Here is a 13,829-nt window from a genome sequence, read left to right as displayed (position 1 = left end):
TAGATGCTGGAGTTTCTCATCACTTTGCTTCTCGTCCTTCATTAAGAGACCATTTGACTAGAATAGAGGCCCCCATCATTCCTTTCCATCTCTAATAATTCCATGAGCCCATAGGGTACAAACACAGGAACTAAACTAAACCAAACTGACAAAGCAGAACAGAGAATATGCTTGAAATGTTTTACGTTCAGATAAAAAGAAACATTTTCCTCTTAGAACATTTCTAAGAGTTCACGTAGCCCTGATTTTACACTTAGAAAATTTATATATAAAGCGGATCGAGTATATCCAAATGTCACCTTTAAAACACAAAATAAAAATTCAAACACGTCCCCCGAGGTTTTTCATAGGCACATTCCAAATAGCCTCTGGAGTAGCCTGTGGGGTGTGCAAGCACAGTAACATAAAAGGTCAAGTATAGTTAAGCAGAAATTCCTGTGTGTGATTCTAGTACGCAGAATAAATAAGTACGGATTCAAAAGTCACTCCATAACCTAGAATAAACACAGGGCTAGATTCTGTAGCGCTTTGGCAAATCTCCTGCTGACCTAGTAAAAATTACACAATTGGGCTGTTAATAGGGGAAAGTCAACAGAGGACAGTTGAAAGGGCTCTCCCGTACAGAAAGGCATGGAAAGCAGCAGCATGATGAAAAATGCAACTGGAGTGCTAAGTAACCAGGAAAGTATCAGAAAGTTTTTTTTGAAAAATAAAAACTCGTACAAGGTTTTTCAAAGAACTGCTTAGTTCTAAAACCTTCTCAAACTGGGTAAATGTTTCAGGGTGAGAAAAGAAAACCCGATTACCACTGGTACCGAACAATACCAGAGGAGAGAACCTTGCAAAGGTCTCTGGATAGTAACTTGTGAATTTATGCTTGAGGTGAAATAGCAAGCCCAAGTTCTGGAGAGATGCTTTTTTCGATAATTAATTCCCTGTCAAGTCTACAGAACCAAAGAATAACCACGAGTCTCCTAAAAATGACCCAACCCCTCTCTTCTTCGTCTGCCTTGAAAATTCCTCATCAGTTCAAAATATATGAAACATGTTAACTGGCCACTCTAATGTATATAACGTAACTTTAAAGACCTGCCTAACACGTTATAAGCAAATCACTATTTCGACTAGAGGATTTATCTAAGAGGCAAATAGAAAAAAGAAAAGTCTGGGCAGCGTATTGGGTACGGAAGACACAAAGATAAATAAGACAAAATCCTGCTCTCAAGGAAAGACACAGCCAGAACCATAAACAAATTACAAGCTAGGCTGACAAATGTTGTAATAGAAGCATGCCAGGGGTCCAGAGTGGCTCAGAGGAGGGGAGCATGCAGGTGGGGGTACACGGGGGTGGAGAGTGGCCAGAAAAGGTTTCTTGGGAGATGGAGAAGACAAAAAAGGATTTGGGGAGGACCAGGGAGGAAGGATGCATGGAGGAAATCCGATAGGCCGTGTCTGAGTTTAAAAGCTATGCAGTACTGCTGGGTTTAAAATTCTGTTGAGGGAAGAGAAAGGAGGAGGAGTGATGGGAGGTCAGGTAGTTAAGTTACACACGATCCGTTCGATTCTCACAGCAACCAGGAGGCAGACGTTAGTCCTGCTGTCGACCCTTTACCTAATAAAGACCCGTGGTGCAGAGGAAGGTCACCTGCCTGAGGCTCCCAGTAAATCGGATTCAAACACAGGCTTGATGCCCCCAGCCCCCAGCCCAGCTGGGACCCGGGAGTTCTCTTAGATCTGATCACCTCCTGAAGGGACAGACACGGGGGCAGGGTTAGGATTCCTGACCAATCAGAACATAGGGGAGAATGCGTCTGATCCTCAAGGGTTTTCCAGGAAAACTTAATCTTGGGGGGCGGGTGGAATCCTGTCAGCTTTTCTTTTTATTACAGTCACGCTTAGAATTCAGGAGTGTAATTGCAGACAAGAAACTCTGGGCATCTCATTTTGAACAGAAGTTCCTGGGGATGAGGACAGAGACTGTGAAAAGATAAGCCACGCAGGTGTATACAGGTGGCCCAGACGTTGCGGCCAAAACAACACTGATGCTTTCTGCCATGGCTCGGGAATGTATCTGATACCAGCCTCATCCATCAGAGAAATCTGATGGGCATCTTGCTTGGTCTCTTTGTGGCGGAAATGGAGAAATGAAAGAAGAAACCCGAGGTAGCTTCCCATCTAAACTTACTGTCCAACAGCTTATCACATATATAGGTAGGACATTTACTGATGAGAAAGTTGTACAACTTCAACATCCTCTACAGTGCACTGAAATAATAAAAACAAACGGCAAGGATTTCTCAGTAAGAGAGAAGTGTCACTGCTAGAGCAAAGAGCACTTGAAGAAATTTCAAGTAAATGTGAAAAGATGACGGGGATGATCCTGCACCGTCAATCAATTCTAATCGCGGCGCTTTAAGGAAATGTCCCATTCCCCCGCAAAGCATCTATGGGTGGCCCCACTGAGACACTTGCAGAGCAGAGAGGAACTGGCCCTGCCTAGAGGGGCCCTCGTCTAAACCCTCTTACCATTTGGAACAATAAGGCATTCTGTTCTGGGACTTTTCATTGAAGAACAAATACCATTCAGTTACCAGCAAAGCCCCAGTGTAGGGCATTCGTTTTCAAAGAATTATAAGCAGTGCCACTGCTTTCTGGTATAGAGGTGGCATTTGGACAGATGGATAAAGATTGACAAGGAGGTTTCTTTGGGAAAGAAATTCTATTTATTTTGGCAAGGTTACAAAATTGGAAAGGCTCCACAAGGAAAAATTTTAACGTGGGTTTATTACTGGACAGAACCATTTTGGATATGTCTTTCTGATGCTTAATCTAGAGTATCCTGAAAATACAAATACAAACGAACACCCAAAGTTACAACTTAACACAGTCACTAACGTAAAGAGAAACTATATAATGGTCAATTTCAAACGTCAATACATTTTAAAGGGAACCAAGTGTAAAATTTCTGATGGCTACTGCAAAAATCATGGCATGCCCTTTTTTCTTAAATTTTCTATTCTTCTTTTTTACTTTTTGTTTACTGAGAATGAACCAGTATCACAGGAAGCCATTCTCTAGCAAATGAGAACTTCTAGAAGCTCTAGATGCAATTTCTAAAGTGATACTCCAGTGCCTTGGAATAGAAATGCAAAACCAACAGTGTTCATTTCATCTCAGTAAGGTGCTTACCTTGGGAGAACTTAGCGTACCGGATTTTCTAAAAGGCGTTAAGGAAAACTCATGTAGCTTTTCAGACTACCACACCATAGGATATCATTAAAGGACAGTATGCCTTGATGAATTATCAGTTTGTACTGAGACAGGAGAGGAGAAAATGAGAGAGAGGGACAAGAAGAAAAGAAGGAGCGTGAGGTAAAGCAGATAAAGAACAGCGAGGGAAGAGGCAGGCAGAGAAGGACAGAGGCAGGAGGGAGGGTCCCACTGTTAAAAGACTCTAGAACAGTTCCTCAGTACCAGGATCTGCTGTATACGAGACACGAGCAGGCTATCAAAGGGTGCTGCACACGTGCATGGCTGTGCAAAAGGCATCCTAAAACTTCAGCTGTACCAATAAATTAGTGGGCATCTTTTATTTACCTTCCGTATTACTGAGCACTTAGATATATTTTCATTTTCTTTGAACTTTGGTCCCACTTTCAGATTTAATGTATTCATTTATTCACTCACTACTTCTATTTCTAGTTTCTATATGTTTATAATAAAATAAGCTTCTTTTAGTATTTTTCTTTTTGGGGGGCCTGCTGGTCACAGTGATGGGTACAAAACCTTACACCAAAGAGTAAACAAGTCTAGTGTCCCAAATGCAGTAAGATCACTAGTTGCTTAGGCCTTTATCGGTAATTAGTGAAATAAGATTCATATCCGAAGGCTAGAAAAGAGCTGAGTGTGTTGACAAAAATATAAATAGAAACCTAATCTATGATTTGTCAATTTCTCTTCCTGGTTACGATCCTTAGAACCTTTTGGTGATTAAAAGGAGTAAAGCAGTATGAATAAGCTGGATGGATGTAACAACAGTTTAAAAAGTGACATCAAAAATAGTTCCCTTTAAAAACCTGGCCATCTCATGAATTACTATCGCATTGTAAGAGAGGAGGAAGAGGGAAAGCCACTGCTCCTTTAATCTTTCTTGGAAACCAGTTGGAGCTTTAAAATTTGAATTTCATTCACGAAACCTCAATAATATCCTTGAGAAATCAAAACCCTAAACCACTTCAGGCTTAGGAAGACCACGCCACAAACTGGGCAAGTAGCCTCCTTTATCTGCTGCGTTGACCAATTTCAGGATTTCCCACGAGTTTCAAGCAGCTGAAGAGCAATGCCAGTACTTTACACCAAGCACAGAACTGACCATAGCTGCATCCCCAGTCGCGGGAACTCTCCATTCTTACAATTCATGTTAGCTGGCTCTTTGGAAACATATCTCAGAGGCCTCTAGATGTGAAAGGGCCTGGTTTGGAAGGAAAGGACAGAACAGTGATGGACCAAATTGCTCTGCGCAAGAAAGGGAGAGGAATTCTGTGTTTTCTTGGGTAGCCTCAGAGTCCGGTAGGGAACCAAAAGGAAGGAGAAGAGGGGCCAGGAAGAACAAGGAAGGAGAGGTGGCAAGTAAGGGCTGGCCAATCCCTCCTCACACAGTGGGGAATCTAACGCTCAATTTTAAGGTATGGCCTGGCCTGGGCTACACTGCAACCTCATCCTCGTATCCTTGAAGTCTGCTCTGTGCAGCGGCTTTGTGTTGGGGGCTGCTTTAGGGAAATCAAGAGATGGTAGCCAGCAGGGGAAGGGGGTGAGCACAGAAACTGAGAGTGGAGTTTAGAAGCAGGGACGAACAAGAGCTGGCTGCACCAGGGCCCAATCCAGAGGACTCCTGATTATCTGGAGTACGGGCTTACAGGCGTCCCACACGGAGTGGCCCTGGGCCATGAGGATACCCAGGCCTCAGCCTTCTGAGCTATAGGGCTTTAAAGGAAAGAAAGAGCCCTAGAACTTTCTTTCAGAGGGAGTGTCAAGGTTATTGCTTAAAGAAGCATCCACCCAGAAGAAAGAGTCCCCAAAGCTGGCATGCTGCTTTACTTCACGGTGGTAGTGCTGTAAGCACATCACTGGAGAAAAGTAGACCTGGAAGGCTCGCTGCTAAGCGCAGCGCTCACAGATCCGCCCCCCCCCCCCTCCGGATCTAGTTACTGGAAACTCACCTGCAGGGAGAACGCCCGCAGAGCGGGAATCGGGATCAACGCAGCCATAAAGAAGGCTGTGACGTTGCTGATGGATGTGAGGGCCACGCTGGCTCCCGTGCGCTTGAGACACTCCCCGGTCCTGTCCTAAGGATGAGAAACCACAGTGCTGAGAGCTGCACAGGGCGGAGCCCCTCAGACCACAGACTGTGAGAACAATTCAAATACGTGGCAAAATCAGACAACTGGTGGTTTACAATGCTGACGTGAGGGGCTAAGAAAGGGATATCTCTGCCTTTCCCTCTAACACCAACACTGAAATTCAAGTTTTCAGTGCTATCTACACAGTCGTGTGTTGTTCATGGTTATTACTACCCAAAGCACAAAGCTGCAAGATAATGACTTAAGTACATTTTTAATATGGTTAAAAAGGGGCAAGGAGAAATGCGAACAAAGTAACCAAAAAACCCAAAGAAACAAACGTGCGCTTTGGAACAAGTCTCCTGAGACGCTTTTAACTTACTTTACTTATTTAGAGTCAGTCACGTGTCCATCTGACTTGGGACTGAAATATTTACTGGGCCAGATTGAGAAAAGTGGAAGGACAAACACTCAGAAACAGAGAGGGGCTTCTGCTGTCCTCAAAGGTTTCTTCTTTTGTTTTTCTATTACCTCAAAAGGGATCCTTTTATTCTGTCCTGTTTCACTAAATGCATGCGCCAGAAGGAAGACGTCATCCACACCAACGCCAAGAGCAAGAAATGGCAAAACCTGTAGTGAAGACACAGCACAGTGACATTAGACACGTGCGGTCCAGTTCTGAGAATTCTACAAAGCCATTTAAAACACTGCCACCAGCACCCCAAGGGGCTTACCCAAAGGATGGCTTACATGAACTCATGTGAAGGATTTAGTTTTATCTGATAGTTAGACCCCAAAGTCTAGCAGTTGTGGCTCACAGTAGATCTTGTCCATAACTATTTCTAAGCTCCACATACAATAATTTTTTTTAAGTTAACAAATGAGAAGGAATTATACTCCAATAAAGATGCTAAAAAAAAAAAAGTGAGAAGGAATCTAACTCATTTAAAGCAGTGGTTCTCAGAGCGCGATGCCTAGACCAGCAGTGTTGGGAGCTGGCTAGAAATACAAATTCTCCACCCTCACCCCAGACGGACTGCATTAGAAACTCTGGGGATGGGGCCCAGCAATCAGTTTTCACAAGCCCGCCAGGTGATGCTAATGCATACTCAAGGTTAAGAACCACTGCTCGAATAAATGATCTAAATTCCACTGATAAATGAAGCATCATCTCTAACTAATCAACAAGCCCATTCAGACCTGCCACTGTCAAGTGGTCCATTTAGAGACAGCACCCCCCTGAGAAATGGGGCATCTTAGCGGAAAAGGCTGGAAGACCCTTTAGGTGACATGGACACACTGGAGGCCAACTGGGCAAGCCCGGAGAGGGGTGTTTGTCAATGAACAGCAGACGGATGGCTCCTTTAGTACCTGAGTTGTTGCAGCATTAAAGGAAATCCCGATCAATGAGCACAGGCCCAATCCTGCAGCCACTGACAGTGCAACCAACAGGACACCAGCCAGCCCCACGGCACCCTGGGACTTGGAGCAGTCCCAGCGCAGCATGGTTAAACAGGCATAGGCAAGCTACAAGCAGAACAGTTGGGCAGGGTGGTGGGGAGGTGAAGGAATGAAGGGGAGTTGGAGGAGGGGGGAGAGGAGGAAGGGGGAGACACAAAACAAAAGCCAAACATTAGAATGTGTAAAGATTCTAATGTTTTCCCCCACCCATCACCCCAAATCAAAAGGTAGAACTTATTAAATCGAACAACAACAAAAATTTACATTACAGACATCATACGAAATGATACGAGTCAAAGATGGGCCAACTGCAAACGGTAATAAATGCTTTACACGACCACTTTTTAAACCGTTACGAAGCCGAGCTCTCTCTGTCTTGGATGCAAGTGTGTGTTAAGAGCAGTTAAAAAGCAGGGGCAGTCATGGAAAGGTAAAAACTAGAAAACAAAACAAAAACGCCCCCTGGGAGAACTGAATTGACTGTTACCATCAGTAAATAGCCACTGGCCACTCGGATGACGCTGACGTCAGAGAAGGACTTGAGGATGTCGTCCAGGGTCGTCGTGGTAAAGGAAAGCACCTTCTGAGTGGAGTTCTGAGCGACGCTTTGATGAACTACCTGCGGTCAGAACGCAAGGATAAATTCCCAGATGGGATTAAAGCTGCGAGGAGCTTCAAGAGCACAGTCCTCTCAGGTGACATGTCCCCTTTACCCAACCCCCACTTTTGTCTGATGCCTTGAAAAGAGCTCTACATGATTGGGGTTTGAACTTGGACTAACGCTGAAGGACCTGAGCCTGGGACAATGAAGGCTGTTGCTAATCAAATGAGAAAGTGGTGCTGTGGTGAGCCGGTGAGCCTGTGTAATTGAGGTTCTCTCCGGCAGCCTTATTTATGCTATGTCTGAGACTACTCTTCTCCTCTCCATAACTCCACGACTGATTTGCGGGCCCATCAGCTCCCCCCTAATCCAAAACAACTCGTTCTTAGGGGCACTCCTCCCCCTCTTCATTCGCTGGCCACTTTTAAAAGGTCACATGCAGCTCAGTAGAGGTCACTGCTTGGGAAACAAAGGCCAGCTCCTGTCACATGACCTAACCAAGGGGACTGCAGCTGTGAACAGATTCTATGCCTTGCTAATGTTTTCCAGACACCTTTTCTTGCTAACCAAGTGTTTTTTTTAAACACGGTTATGCCTTAGCTCTGGGGTTCACAATTGGTTACTCAAAATGTTTCAGGGCATCACAATTAGAATTAGCATCACCCAGATAGTGAGGTTTTCAATATAAAGAGAAGGAAAAAGTTTTCATTCCCCCCAAGTTCCCAGCATTACAATCAGTTTTGAAAATAAATTCTAATGAAAACAATGCTTTAAAACGTTAAAATGAAGTATTTAGTAACTAAGGGGTCTGTACTCAGGTTCAAAGGGCGTCAGAAGGCCACCCATTTACCTCCACATACGTCCTCTGCCAAGCCTCCAGGATGGCTGCTGCCTTGTCCTCGTTCCAGTTGATGTGCGAGACATACTCATAACCCTTGAAGTGTTCGTACATTTGCTTGGGAGTCATTAACTGAAACATGGTCTGCAAGGCGTGGGCACTGTGATGGGGTGGAAAAGGCACACCATCAGCATCCCCAGGAAGCAGCTCTCACTGTGCAAAATCCCCACCGAGCACCCCCGACTCACTCGCAGCCATTCTGTCCTACGTGAGCACATGTTTCCATTAAAATGGGACCTGGATGGTTATTTTATTTAATAGATTGATGTACCATATTAAAGGTGTAACCTTACAAACCTTTTACAGATACACCCCCAAATTAAATTAATAGGCAATTTCCTTTCTCAGTTTCTAGTCAACGAAACAGGAAGGGTACTGGAGTAGATAGCCTGATCAGATATGCTGGGCTCAGCGCTGCACGCTTGCTTGTGCAGAAATCCCAGACGACAGCTCTCCCGAGGGAGAAATCTCAGACGGAGCGCCCGACACTTGACGGAGCGGAGTCCACAAGTGCACAGAGGATAATTCTTATTCAGCCGTCAGTCGTTGGTCTTTCCCTTTAACAGTCTGTGATGGAGTTCAGCTCACATCATTTAACTCCACGTGGTATGACCAATTCCTCTTGCCTACTTTATAGCTGCCCCGATTTTCTACATCATGGGTAGATCTTCTAAAATCCTACAATCACTAACTACAGTCTCGATGAAAATGATAAACCTTGAAAAATTCCCCATAAGGTGCTTTTTTGAGCTGGTCTAGTCCACTAATATTTCCTAGTATTCTATTACACCAGACAGCTAGCTAGGGTAACAGTTAAGTATTAATACAAATACACTTGCAGACGTCAGAAGGGAAGTGGTTTCTGAGGAAAGGACAAAAAAATAGATGGCTTGGATTTTCCTCCGTGTGTTGGATTACCTGACAAGCTTTCCAGTGCTGTTCTTGACTGTGCCACCCACAATCAGTTCCTCCTGCCAGTGCATATACTTTCTGGATAATCCATGACACCCACCATTCAAAACAAGGGCCATATCAAGAGGCTAAAAATAAAAAGACAGCCTCATAATTACAGGAATTAGTAGGCAGGTCACATGCCTTGTTAAAATCCAGTGCATTAAGGGCTTGTTTGTTTCAGTGAGAACATTAATAACAAAGCTAATGAGAGGCGTATGGCAAATCTTACAGCAAAATTTAGCTCTTTAAACAAACTTAGTTCCACAGACCAAAAAAGTCATTGAGAATGAAATCTTAAAAATAAAAATAACAGAACTAAAAATGGGGGCAAATAGCAAGTTTTTCTCCCTTCCCCGCCTGAGGAGCAATCAATGGCTGTACTTACTTTGGTTGCATTTTTGTTGGGGGCTGTGGCAGGGCAGTCTGGATCAGCCGGATTGAGGCAGGGCCGGTCCATGTAACCATGACCAACTTCAGCCTTATTCAGCATTTCCTCCCAGCTGTCCACTTGATAGTTTATTTTCTTTAACTCTTCTAGGAATTCCAAAGGGTCAAAGTTTGTCCACTGCAAAGGAGGCTTACCTCTGTGAAAGAAATTAGGAGGCAAGACAATGAAAAAGAGGCTTCCAAGCCCTTAGTAAAATAGCAAGACTGAATCTACTGCATCTGGATTGTATGACGCTTTCTGGGGAAACAACTGTAATTCTGGGACCTTGGCACCAAAACCAAATGCTCCTTTCCAGTGTACCTATATGCAAACCTAAGTCAGGAAAATAATTCATGAATGAACATGGCAAACAGAGAGCTTATAAATTAACAAAGGTACCAAAGAATCTTAACTTGCTGATACAGTATATTTAATACCTAACACCCAAATTAGCCAAATGGGTGCTTCTAAGCATGAGACTGAGACCCAAAATTAAGGCGTGGGGGGCGCAGAGGAAATCACAATGTCAAATTAGCACTTGCCAGCCTAATAAATGCTTTGTAAATGTCATCAATCAAAATATTTGATCTCCATTACCTTTAATAATCCCATACTTATGAGCTCTCTCTGACAGCCTGGCAGGCAGCCCCACGAGCCCCCTGCTGCCTCTGCCATCACCGCCATCAAGGCCACTTCCCCCCACACTCACTTTTGAATTTGTGCTGCTGACAGACCAGAAAGGCTTTTGGCTGCCTGTTATGTGGTTCAAACCACACTGTAGCTGCTTAACCAGGCTGAAGTCATTATTCAGAATCTCCCAACCAGAAAACACAAAACCCCTTATTTCCCACCTAAAACTGTACACTGAAGGTCAGGGTATGGCCACCGCAAATTGCTTTTGCAGATATGTGCAAGCTAGGAGAGAAACAATAACCCAAGCAAGCACTAACTCTTGCATAATTAACTGAAAATGTCTACACTGATTAACAATTATTCCTTAAACGATGCCGTGTACATAATATTCAACTGCTAAACTGTGAAGCATCCCCTACCATGACCTTCAAAGATAGTGGATTTCCCTCTTAAATGCCATTAATGTGATCCAAAGAAAGGTCAGCATTTCACTTAACAGGAAGATCTTGAACTTCGACATGTACCCACTAATAAATTCTCTCCTTAAAAAAATAAGCTAAACCTACGTTAAGTGCTTGGTGTACAAAACTGCAAATATTTTAAAGAGTTAAAAATCACACATACTCTGAAATAATTTGCATTTTATTTGCATATAAATGGGCTGGTAAAAGTGAATGAAATTTAATGATGCCTACAGAACTTTTTTTGAAAAGAGGAGAAACATTCTGCCGAAGTGCCCTCTCCCCCAACTATTCACTCAAAACATGCACATGGAATTTCAATGTTTTTATTTCTTGTCCAAAACTGAAATAGAATAAACAATGATAAGGTAACATCAGAAACATTCTAGAGTTTAGAAATCACAGACATCAGAAAACAAGATCACACACTTACAGTAGGTATGCTGTCCCAGACTGTAACTTCGCCCCTTCCCAGAAGCAGTCCAAAGGTGTAATAATTAAACAAGGGTAAAGATATTCTATTATCTGTCAAAGGTGAAAAGTATAGGCCACGCATTAGGCTAATGTATACCACTGGGCTATTTGAGAATTTTTGAGAATTTTTTGCAAACAGAAAGAAAATATACCTGATCCATGTAACCTGTTTCTGTGATAAGTTCTCCAGATTTATAACACAAATGTTCCAATTTCCATTGCCTATTAAAATAAAAAGCAGAGACAAAAGTTTCTTATAGTAATAAAGGAAATGTGTGCAAAATCAGAACTACAGAACATACAGAGAGAACTGCAATTTTGATCACTTTTCAGTATCTGTCAAAATGAGCAGAGCTTTGCCAAATGGATTCAACAAGCTTGCTTTAATGAATAGATAATACTCAACTGTAATTAACATGTGGGGTGTTTATGTAAATGAATGCTACCCAAAGTACTTGAAAAGTCTTGTTTTCTTAAGTGTTCTCCCAATAATCTTGTTTACACCATTAATCTGCTTTTCCACATACATTAAACAACTTCAGGGCAGATAATTCAGAGTCGAATTATCACAAATTCCAAATAGGTGGGGCCTAAATTAGTAAGGTTTATATATAATGTATTAACATATATTGAGGTGGGAAAATATTACTTCTTTTTTTACTGGTAAATTATGTCCTTATTAACAGAGTGTTCAAAATGAACTTTCCTGCTCTTAACCACAAATGCTATAAAGAACATTACCAGGTAGATTGGTTTCCCACTTTACATTCTTCTATTCTTGTCCTACAGAAATTATATCAAATATACTGATCAACAATTACCTATACTATCCATCGTCTATTATAGCATTTTGTTATCCCTAGAAGAGTGCTATATAAGCCCAGGCCTTCCCAAGTGTATTAGGGAAATGAGTCTAATTTGAAAAAAGAGAAAATTAGGAAAAGGTGGGGATGGGAACCCCAGGAAAAGAAAAAATATAAAACTCCTTCTAGACTGCTCTGTTTCATTGGTCTCCTTTTTCTTCTATTAGTCGCCCAAAAGAACGTTCTGGACTTCGCCCTCTTCCTTGTGGAACCTTCCCATCCATCCCTCAGTGCCCCGCTGAAATGCCACCTTTTTGCTAAGCTTTCTTTGATCAGTGCTGTTGAAAGTGACCTCTTTCTCTTGAACCCCAGAGCAATGCTGGTCGGCTCTCCTTCTTGACACTGGAGCACCTGTAGGAGGGACTGCCTGTGTTTGGCTTTGTACATGCTTCTCTGTATTGTCTTTCCTCTCCCTAACTTAGGCTGTGGTGGTTTCATTCCAGAACTCCTCCTATGCTTTTACTACATCCACAGCATTGCTAAATTAGCTACAAAGCTAAAGGGTAGTATTTGGTAAAGGTGTGTGAATCCACCTTACTCTGCCTACCTGTCCCCAGGAATTCACCACAGTGGCTCAACCCCCTATTTTTTGGTGACACATACCAACCGCTAACATCTGTAATGAATAAAGTAATGAGAAGTAACTTCTTTTTCTTTCTTATTCTTTGTGAGGTGACTAAAGGCAATTCAAAATGTAACCGTTCCAAAAACAAGTTAAGCAGTGAAACATCTTCAGGACGGTGGACAGCATCCAAATGGCTGCTTGAAGGACCATACTCATTTGGGTACAGTGGCAAGATACTCACTGAAAACACATTATAAAGTAACGTAGTTCACATGTCACTAAACTTTAGAGACAAATCAAGATTTTAAAAAGCATTTCACGAGAAAACTGTTTGAACTAACACTTCCGCTGTATTTCCAGGGCAACTTTATTTGCTAAAACAAAGGGGTCTAAACCAGCAGCCTCTCCCCACCACCTTACCTGTTATACATATATACATGGACCCGGCTGGCCTGGAGCGCCGAGTCCAGGTGCTGTCGGAGTGCCTCCGTGGTCAGGACATTAGCACCGTCTTCCTTGGGGGTCTGGATCATGAGTTGAGGATTAAACATAGCCTCTTCTCCAATCTTCTGGCGAGTGTAATTTAATTCACGACTTACTCGCCCACCAACTGGTAAACACGTACAGGTTTCAATTAGAACAGCAAAATCCCCACAAATTCACATTCTGTTACCTCACTAACAGGAGCAGGGTACACGATAAATGAACTCTGGTCACAGAAATGTATGGCTGATGTCTAAGGGGTAACATTCACTTTATTATGACTGGCAACGTTAACCCTACCAATAACAAACATATAAAAAATACTCACTAAAACCTATTAACAATGGTCCTGCCTGTCACACACGCAAACCTAATGCATGCGTGCTTTGTGTACCTTCTAACTAACACACCATATGTATAAAGGGGGAGGGGGAAGGAAAACTTGAGACACTTTTCCTTGCAGACCAGACCAAATACCCCTGTTACAATTTCTTTCACTTGTATAAACAATGTGCCCCTGCAGCACATTTCAAGATAAATGGCTTCAATTTACACTCTTCTCCTAAATAATCTGGCAAAGGTAACAAGGAAGTGTTTCTTCTTGTTGGAAAAAGAAACAAGGAAAGGTGGCAAATGTGTATTTAGCACAAAACTTGCCAGGAGAAGATAA

At 42.7% G+C, this 13,829-nt stretch overlaps 1 protein-coding gene across 3 annotated transcripts in view; it reads right to left on the bottom strand.

The window, feature by feature from the left end:
* The window catches only part of PTCH1 (patched 1), a 65,749-nt gene that overhangs the window by 23,907 nt on the left and 28,013 nt on the right, over positions 1 to 13,829 (bottom strand). For 2 of the 3 annotated variants that reach the window (XM_065879840.1, XM_065879839.1), the window contains exons 3-12: positions 13,097 to 13,286; positions 11,401 to 11,470; positions 11,208 to 11,299; positions 9,639 to 9,837; positions 9,218 to 9,339; positions 8,252 to 8,399; positions 7,288 to 7,419; positions 6,711 to 6,866; positions 5,871 to 5,969; positions 5,220 to 5,345 (exon numbers count right to left, since the gene is read on the bottom strand). In XM_065879840.1, coding sequence (XP_065735912.1) covers positions 5,220 to 5,345; positions 5,871 to 5,969; positions 6,711 to 6,866; positions 7,288 to 7,419; positions 8,252 to 8,399; positions 9,218 to 9,339; positions 9,639 to 9,837; positions 11,208 to 11,299; positions 11,401 to 11,470; positions 13,097 to 13,286 — 1,334 coding nt within the window. The remainder of the gene's footprint in view (positions 1 to 5,219; positions 5,346 to 5,870; positions 5,970 to 6,710; positions 6,867 to 7,287; positions 7,420 to 8,251; positions 8,400 to 9,217; positions 9,340 to 9,638; positions 9,838 to 11,207; positions 11,300 to 11,400; positions 11,471 to 13,096; positions 13,287 to 13,829) is intronic. The other variant, XM_065879841.1, reaches the window with a different exon arrangement.

The sequence above is a fragment of the Phocoena phocoena genome, chromosome 6 (assembly GCF_963924675.1).
Source record: "Phocoena phocoena chromosome 6, mPhoPho1.1, whole genome shotgun sequence".
Taxonomy (NCBI): domain Eukaryota; kingdom Metazoa; phylum Chordata; class Mammalia; order Artiodactyla; family Phocoenidae; genus Phocoena; species Phocoena phocoena.
This window is presented reverse-complemented; position numbering and strand designations above follow the sequence as displayed.